The sequence below is a fragment of the Pieris brassicae genome, chromosome 5 (genome assembly GCF_905147105.1).
Source record: "Pieris brassicae chromosome 5, ilPieBrab1.1, whole genome shotgun sequence".
Classification (NCBI taxonomy): Eukaryota; Metazoa; Arthropoda; class Insecta; order Lepidoptera; family Pieridae; genus Pieris; species Pieris brassicae.
The window spans coordinates 18,435,845-18,445,408 of NC_059669.1; the positions used below are offsets into that span (position 1 = coordinate 18,435,845).

General features: G+C 31.2%; 2 protein-coding genes across 2 annotated transcripts; one reads left to right on the forward strand and one right to left on the reverse strand.

Moving 5' to 3' along the window:
• Positions 1-134: 134 nt before the first annotated feature.
• Positions 135-1,142, forward strand: LOC123709848 (protein tipE). Its single transcript, XM_045661425.1, has one exon. It carries the CDS (start codon positions 337-339, stop codon positions 1,015-1,017), a length of 681 nt encoding a protein of 226 aa, XP_045517381.1. The 5' UTR covers positions 135-336; the 3' UTR covers positions 1,018-1,142.
• Positions 1,143-1,296: 154 nt separating this feature from the next.
• LOC123709875 (cyclin-J-like) lies at positions 1,297-8,329 on the reverse strand. The gene is made up of 6 exons (XM_045661466.1): positions 7,905-8,329; positions 7,549-7,659; positions 6,433-6,604; positions 5,086-5,367; positions 4,706-4,862; positions 1,297-4,421 (listed from the first exon to the last, which is right to left on the reverse strand). The coding sequence occupies exons 1-6, from the start codon at positions 8,007-8,009 to the stop codon at positions 4,109-4,111; spliced, it is 1,140 nt and encodes a 379-aa protein (XP_045517422.1). The 5' UTR covers positions 8,010-8,329; the 3' UTR covers positions 1,297-4,108.
• Positions 8,330-9,564: the final 1,235 nt, after the last annotated feature.

Genomic DNA, 9,564 nt, shown 5'->3' on the forward strand with positions numbered 1-9,564 from the left:
ATCTTAAACAATTTTGGCAGTTCGAACTTCGAACACATTTTGGCCATAGCTCTATGTAAAAGTCTACAACTATACCCACTGCAAGGCAAAGGTAAAGGAAAGTAAGTACTAGTATGATACAGATCTGAGACGTATAAATATTAACATATTATGTTATAGATATTAATATGTATTTATAATGTATGTACTGTATAATTTGAAAGTCTAACACATATTTCAATTGCTATGTAAATATGTAGAGCCATCTGCGCACGCTTGAAATTGGCGCATGGCAAATAATTCAGTGCATTTAGGACAAGGTTTCTAAATCAGCATGGGTTGACGCAGTGCTCGAAAATGCGCGGTGGAAGTTCAGAAAGGCTGGTCGTGCGAGCCTCTAGGCGAAGAGGCGAAACGCGTGCTAAACTAACGAGATATATAACGATATCTTTGGCAGCTGTTCTCGGCGGTGGCAGCTCAGCTCTTCTTTTTCTGGTGCCACTTTACGCGGATCCTGCCTTAAGTGCCCTGGCTGCAGATTTCGATCCGGTACCGGCAGAGTGCGTCACTGAACGAAGAGATGACAGACTTGGCCTTGATAATTGCACCTGGGCATCTTGTCGAGAAGGGTGCACCAGCGATGCCTATAAATGCATCCAGTTACATGTAAAATATAAAGCGTATGTTGAGGATTGGCGCCCCGCAGTTCTATATGTCAATATCAAAGGATGCGGATACCCACCAACTGTGAATTGCGAAAATTTCACGTTGAACTACGGATATGTGGGTGCAAGATACCCATGCTTTTGGTCTCGGGCGGATACAACAGTAGTAGTGCCAACATGGTCAAGGGGAGAGCAGGTTGCGACGGTAACACGTACCCTGGCATTACCTTTGTTTCTTTCTGGATGTGCTGGTATTGGTTTGTGCGCATTACATTGTGAATGTAGACCACGGCGACGCCGACGGCCGCCTAGACGTCCCCCGCGCCTGCCGACTTTATCAATAGATGATACAACAGTTTATAGGCTTGCTTAAGCCACAGTGGAATTGCATTTTAATAGGTTTCAGTGGCGACTTTCTTGAATCGCACATTATTGAACCTCATGTCTTCAAGCACATATAGAATTGATTTTACGTGTGAAGTATACCTAATTGTGTTTACGAAATTCTTGTTTTATTTATCCCCTTTAAAAAAAACTTCTGCTTGATGAATATTTGTGTTATATTTAATGGTTATCTTTGTAGTCACATCACTGACCAAATAAAAATAGAGAGAAAATGTATCAATAATACAAGAAAGTAAAGAGTAAATACTTTTATTTAAAGTTGCATCTTTAAATTTTATTTAACGAGTACAAAACTATTTCCTTTATCAAACATACTCAGAGTAGAACCTTCACATCAGTCTTTAAGCAATATAATTCATTTTTGCTAATTTTACTATCGCGCCAACCATTTAGGCCTTAATAACAGGGTTACGACAATATGTCTACAATAATATACACATTTAACAAAATTATTCAAAGTATGGCAAACTATTTTAAAAACAATTTAATTTAATCTGTTTATATTTGTGTACCGTTTCTATTATAGTTTTTAGATGTGTAACATATTGCAGCAACCCTGACTTTCCTCTGCTTTATTATTATGAATACTAAGTACATACATAAGATGCACATTGAACGATTGCGCAATACTCGATACGATTACAATTCATTACAATATTTGATATACTTTTAATCACATATAATTAATAGCAATCAATCTTTTATATAAAGGGCGCAGCATATTAATCACTATAATTTATTATGTTTAAATGACTACAGATATCACCAAACATCAAAGAGGAACTAATTTGACGGGACCAGGAAGCAAGCTATGTTCATAATGTTTTGACAATATTTAAAAAAAAACCACATCGGATATTAGGTTAAATTGAAAAACTTTGAAAAATTCATGTAACAAATGTTTTTATAAATTATATAATCAAAATTAAGAAAAAAAGAAGAATTTATAGTAGATTCAATTTGACAAAACTATATGAAAATTTAGCTTGCTAAACCATTTAAAAAAAACTGTATCTAAGTCTTACATAGTTCGATAAACAATGGTAACTAGACATTTTTACAACAAACAAGGCAACGAAATGACAACGACATTTAAATAATAAATAGTGATAAAACAACTGGCTGGAAATCGTTCAAAATAATTATTAATAACCGCAATGAATACCCAAATAGGTTTGCAACATCAAAAATAAACTCTGTTCACAACCATACGCAATACACAATTACGTATATTTTCAAAGATTTTACGACAAGTGGATTCTAAGGAGTTGGTGACCGTGATTTCTTCGAATATTTCTAAATTGGATATATCTGGCTCTATAAAATCCTTTATGTAGTGAAATGGGGTCTATAAATAATTGTAATCTATATTTTTGCAATGGCATGCCATGTGCATCTGGCCAACAACTCCAATAGTATTCCTTAAGTTATCAGTCAAATGTTATCCGTACTATCGTAATATCTTTAAAAACCTTCATTGTTCTAGATTAAACACTAAAAAAACACTAATTTTAGCCTAAAAATTAAGGTAATGTCTGGAACAATCAAACGGCTTAGTGATAAAACATCGCTTTCATAAACGGTAGTAAAGTTAATAAGGACATATAATTCTTCCAAATCCTATCAATGTCATAGACTATTAATAAGCTAATTACCTAAAAAAAGCGATGATTGTCAGCAACCACAGATATAAACCAATACTTTTTTTTAAATACACTTCGCTGTCATTTTACATAAATAATTCGAAAATAGCGCCATACTCACCTGTCAAATGGTAATAGAAATTTGACAGATGCGAGAGTTTGTTCGTTTTATGACTTTGGTCGAATTCTTAGACATGTTATGAAGATTAAAAGTCGAAGTTATTTTTTTTATACTAAGTACGTGGCGAACATATACAAAACCAGAATCATAGCCAATTTAAACAAGAGTATTAAGATTTGAAATATAATTTCTATGTTTTGGAAATTTAATGTAAGTCTATCTTTAGTGATTTTTATTCGTTAATACTACACATTTTCTATTGCATGTATTTTTAACGAGTTAAAAAACACGAGATTATCGAATGGTGATCTATTCTGATGGAAAAGATGTATTAAAAATTCGTTAAAGTTCACAACATTTAAGGTGTTAATGGCAGTACGTAATTCCGTTATGAACCCAATTAATTAATTTGTTGCTAGCTATCTACATATTTATGTGTTAAAAACCCTTACGAAGTCAATTTAATCTCGTTAAAATTACTTTCGACAACCCACATTATGAAAGTTTCTGGAATAGCTTAGAATATTCAGAAAAATAGTTACGAAAATATAAGAATGAAGTGGTTAAGTTTAGGGGCTGAACAAAGCATAAATATTTTAAATGACTTCGACAAGGAAAATTAGCTAAAAGAACGTGGTTGCTAAACAATTCCACAAATATCAAAAATGGCCGTTATATATAAGACTGCAGAGATGCCAAGAGCTTAAAACATTGAAGAGAAATATTTAACAGCCACATCCCCTAACCATACAAATAAATAATACATCCTATTATCCACAATTTTCTGAGTGGAATGACGATAAATCAATCTATAGGAACTTAGTATATGTACAGATTTTTCTAGCGAGATAAGGTCAGAGGCACTTATTTAACTATGCCATATAAAAAGCAAAATCTTATTTTGCACAACCCTAATTTTGCGAACCTCCAATAATGGAAAAAAATCAAATATTATTTTAATCGAAAGGATTGGTACATATTTTTTTTTATAGGGCATAGTCTGTCATATATAGCATTAGAGTAAATTATTGCTATGTTATATGTATGAGTATCATAATACTATTTCTCAAAGGTTGATCCCACTTAGACATATAAAAACAAGTAAAAATTTCCAAGAATCATTAGACGAATTAAAAAAATAACTTTACCTTTCTTTCGTTAAATTAGTTACATATGAAATAAAAATATGCAAGAAATAAAACCTTCATGCTCAAAAAATAAAGTCAAAAATCATTGTTGGTCATTTAGAATAAACCTTTGAGAATCGTTTAACCTTACCTCGCATAGACTAGCAATCATTGAACCGCTTGAGAAATAGCTACCCTATATCTCTTTCTATCTAACTCTATTTCACTTTGATCTCTAATCCGTTTCACAGCCATACTGGTTGAGGGTTCAACGCTTGCCTCAATTAATCTACTAGCCCTATATAACCTATAATCTGTCTGATTTTGGTAGTAGCTAATATTAGAAATATTTTGAGGGTAGTTAGAAGTAATGTGATATTGTGGTGATGTGGAAGGTGTTATATTTGGTGTTGTTCTTGCACTGCTATAACCTTGATCCACTTCGCACTCTGTAGTCTCCCGTGATTTTATTTGCATCATCCTGTAAGAAAGTTTATTTTAATGTTTAGATTCATACAAATAGAACTTATTTTCGTAAATATTGAGGGTAGTCAGATAATTCGCTTCGGTGTGATAAACATTAAAGGACATCAACCAGATGGGAAATCAACTTTTCTTTTCGGCCTTTGATCATCATTTTGAGTCATGTTCAGGATATATTTTAAGAGTTAATTGAAGACTTAAATTAAAACATAATATATGGCTTGGTCTTATAGTTCAATAATTTCAAAGTTAACTTTATCATACAATAAACAATTTTCATACCTATGGAGTAGTCGTGCAATGGGTGCGATTGTCTCATTAGTCTTTCCAGCAACGTCAGCTAAATAATCGGGCCATGCGGATAGACCAAGCTCCGCGCGCGCGCATGATACGCACGCACAACCCACTTCTACGCTGTCTACTACTTTTAAACGTACGTCTGGAATAGAATTATAGTAAAAAAAATATTATGTATTTAAAGAAAAAATTCTTAAGAATTATTAAGTCAGAATGTAAATATATGTATGTATTTGGTTTTCTTATTTGTTAGTAGTGTGGGCTGTTATGATAAGTTAACCTCTTCAACAATATTTAATTCATACTATTCATAGATAGAACAGAAATCTTGTATATGTATCATCTATGGATTATAAAAGCCCTACCTGACAATGTCAAATCTAAATATGCTTCCAACAACTTGATGCCGTCCCGTCTGAAGCGCCTTACAAATTTCGGATGTCTTGTAGTCAAATCGCTGTCCGTTACAACATACTGAGCCAACAAGGAAGCAAAAGTTACAGGCGTGGGCGCTAGAAGCCTCCATCGCACATGCTGGCCTACCATCCATTCTAACTGCCGGAATGTGTTACCACATAATTGTACACCGCTGGCCTTTGACAATGTTTTCAGTGTTGGTGCTAGGCTAAATTTTACGTCGCTCTTTGCTGAAAGATTAAAAACATTTATTTATTAACACTCATTTGCACAATATAATGATAATATTAACAATAAACTTATCGCTACTAAACTATACCTTCCAGGCAACCTTAATAAAAAGAAAACAGTAAATTGTGTAAAGTTTTTAACTAAATTTAGAATTTTAAAAAAATTAATGAAATCTTACACAATCTTACCCAAACACAGAGAAAAATGTTAATGCAAATGTAAATGTAAAAAACAATCAAAACAATGATTATTTAAATACTTAACTAGTCAAGGGATTAAATATTATTTATTGGGAAGTACTATGTCATATGCAAACATGGCCTAAAAGTTCTCTTTACATTAGGTGACTTCAAATCTGAATCAGGTCTAACATAGCGTGCCTGTGTAATATTGTACTGCAAAAAGTAGTAGTTACAATTACAAAAACCTCAGTGGCTCTGCAACCTCATGTTCTTATACTAGGTCTCGGATTTTGGAATCAGTTTCATGATCATTTTTGTTTCTTAATAGGCAAGTATGCTGGTTTAATGTTTTGAACTAAAATCTTCACAGCATCTAAGTAAATCCTATCCCAATGCCGTATAAATGTCTCAAGGACATGGGACAATTGTGATAAAGTAATAGTTTATTACGTTATTTAGCCTGATTCAGTATCCTTGTGTAAGGCAACACTTTAATATTAATTACAGTATGTCGCCACATTTCGCAATATTTACGTTAGACTGGGACAGGTAGATGACCTTACTTCTCAATTTTATGTTTAATTAGTCACTTCCATATAGCTTTCAAAACATTTAATATTACTTTGCATTCAATAATAATTATTAATGTTATTACATAAATACAATTTATATTGTAGATAAGATAACGCATTTTGTAAAATAATATATGATACTTTATCCTAATCCAATACTGTGCATTGTCATAATAATACATATTTATATTCTGTTAGGTTAAGTAAAACCAATAATCTATTTTTCTATCCTGTATATGGCTGGATCTCCTATTCAAGATACCAGATGATAAATTACATATACTTGTACGGTCAAGTAATTAAAACTTACCTGCTAAACTTAAGCAAGCCAGTGCTACGTGTGTGAGTCGATCAGACCTTAATCTATGGGCATCCATAAATAGGTCTAAGTGAGCCACAGCTGAGTGTATAGTTGCAATGGACAATCCTAGCTTTTTAGATACTTCACGTAACTGTTGAACTAGGGCACCGCGAAACTCCAACTGTAATAAAAAATACAATAGGTGTTTAAGAATCAAAAGATATTGAATTTCTACACATTTATGTTTTACTATTTGCTTTTTGTCATCATATTTCTTTACTTACACTAAATATTATGCAATCTTAATCAGTTTTAAATATTAGTCACTTTAGTACAATAATTCCATCAGCAATGTTGTGCCATGCCGCCATCACATATAATTTAGAATCATTAAAAATTAAGGTAATTTTCTAAGGTAATTTTTTAAATATCTGTATGGAGCCATTTTTACATATAAAAATTGTAATTACCACATTGTAATTACTGCTAGGCAACAATAATCATATTTAATCTAAGACTGTAAAACTACCATTTCACAGGCACATCAAAATTTCTTGAGTAGTTTTTCATATAAAGAGAATTTTACTTATTGAAATGATTTGTGAATAGAATGGAACAAGCTCAATTCACATAATATATGATATATTTAGTAGTGGGCTGTTCAATTTAAATAATAAACTTTGTTAAGCTTCCATCAGTTGACTAAGTATTAAATTAAATTAATTATATATGATGTGGTTTACTTAAGTGTACTTAATAAATAAATAAAAAAGAAAGTGTTAAATATCATACATTTACATTTAAAAAAATTAAGCCCATTGAAATGTCCTTAAGCCTTCCATTTGTATGTTCTAACTAATATGAATTATTATTTAGGTGACAGAACCACTTTCCTAGCTGCACAATACCAGGGTATATATGAATGGGGAAACCCCAATATTTTATTGAAATAAGGAGAATAACCTACTTTTAGTCAATCAAATTTCATTCTTTCGACAGTCGACATTAATTAAGTATGTGTTAAAAACTTAATGTGTTTTAAAACCAGATGTAAAATTAAAAAAGAAAGTTTTTTTTTACAAACAAAAACTTGCAAGGAGTGGATTATAATATAAATCACATTACCTGTGGTGACTGAAGTTGTATTGTTGGTTTCATAGATTCCTGTTTAATCAAATATTTCCAAATGTCCTCCTTGTATTCACATTTGAATTCATCATCTGGATCCAAAAATGTCTAAAAATATAATAAATTTAAGATTTCATAAATATTAACTTACTAAACCAGTTCCATGAAATTATATCACAATGTTTATGTTACAATATGTATAAAAGTTTTATTTAACTAAACATGACAGTTTCAACTGTTTTAGTTTTAGTAAATAATAGTTTATTAATTCAATTTGAGTTGTTACTTAAATAAAGAAAATAAATGGAATAATTTTCAAATAGTATAAGAATTAATTTGATTGTCGAACTTACATTTGATTCATATTTAACTATAGAAACTTCATTTTTTCTTGTTTCATTAGGAGCTTCACTTTGAACGGTAGATAAATTTAATTTAGACATATTTAACGAATCCATTTCGTATATTATAACTTTAACAAATTAATAATAAATAATATGAATAAAAATTAACACGTCCTCTTTCACTTGACAATCACCACGTGGATATGAAGTATGAACGTCAAATAATCTAAGAAAGAAAAACTATTTTAATTTAGCTAACACATTTATTGACAGATTACATATCATTTAATCTAAATTATACAAAATTGATGCGAATATCACTCATTAAAAATGTAAATGATGCAATGCAATGTAATCAAAATTCAGCAGAGTGCAAAAATGTTGAAGAACGCAGTATGCACATTGCGAACGACAGCCGACAACTCACTACCCAGTACACACGCGGTATTGAAACTTGAATAATTACTGTCTTCTGTCACTGTCACTGTCACTGTGTTCGGGCAGAAATGAGAAGAATTACATCGCATACAGTCAAAACTATTGCCATAATATAAAAAAAAAGAATTACATCAAAGCTTAAATGAAATATCAACTCCACGTATACTTGTCTATGATATACTACATTTGAATTTGAATTGGCTTAAAGGTCTCGTTACCAGGCCATAAAATTATTTAAAAAAAAAATGAATTTGAATTATGTTTTTCTTTACTTTTGATGTGCGGTGTCATTTATAGTTTTATTATATATTTTCTCTTATACAAGTAAACACAATGTTTTCAAGTATTATTTATGTTTTATTTAATTGCTATAGCTGCTAGTCCACCCTATCAAAATTTTCATTTTGCTATTGCATAGCCAACGAAGTATACAGTTTAATGAATTTATGATATTCGCGTATACCAGTCTTTCAGACAAATTTATTTACAAGTAGGTTGGCAAGCTATTTAGAAAGAAATAACAAAGAGAAAAACATTTAATAGTTATTTGTAGCATTACTTGGTATGTATGCTCTAGTACTCTAATAGCTAGTGAGTTAGGTTAGGTTAGAGCATTTAAGTATACGATTTGCTCGTATTTCGTATCGATAGGAATTAAAGTTCTTATTAATACGATTCTTTTTCGTAATGAATTAAGGTCGTATGTTGCTGCATTTTTAATCTGCCTTTAAGGTAAGTGGCCAATACCATTTAGATAACGAAGCCAATCTATAAGTTATAGGTGTCAGCCTAGTTTATGTTTTTTATAAACAATACAAACAACGTCAAAGAGCACATGATATAGCATTATTTTTTTGTCGACATCGACATCTTAATAGAAAACGTAGTGCTATGATGGTGGCAGACTATTTTTCTGCAGTCGTTCGCAGGGATTTTAAAAGAATACTTCAGATCTGGCAAACGTGCATTAAATATATATTTTTTTGTAATTATAAAAAATCTTTAAAAATTCATAACTTGAAAAGTCAGAGTCCTAGATCCTAGATCCTAGATCCCAGAGCCTCTTTAATTTTTTTATCCTAACAAGGTTTCTAAATTTCAGCCTTAAAGGCAGACAACGCAGCGCTACCATGGTGGCAGACGCGGTACAAAATAGTCCTTATCGCTAGATATATATATATATATATATATATATATATATATATATATATATATATATATATATATATAT

Excerpts from the sequence above, each read along its gene's own strand:
- LOC123709848 (XM_045661425.1), top strand. The coding sequence starts at position 337 with ATGCGCGGTGGAAGTTCAGAAAGGCTGGTCGTGCGAGCCTCTAGGCGA.
- LOC123709875 (XM_045661466.1), bottom strand. The coding sequence starts at position 8,009 with ATGGATTCGTTAAATATGTCTAAATTAAATTTATCTACCGTTCAAAGT. Across the intron at positions 4,863-5,085 it reads TTTAGATTTGACATTGTCAG|ACGTACGTTTAAAAGTAGTA; the intron begins GTAGGGCTTTTA and ends ATTCTATTCCAG. Across the intron at positions 4,422-4,705 it reads ATTGCACGACTACTCCATAG|GATGATGCAAATAAAATCAC; the intron begins GTATGAAAATTG and ends ACTTTCTTACAG.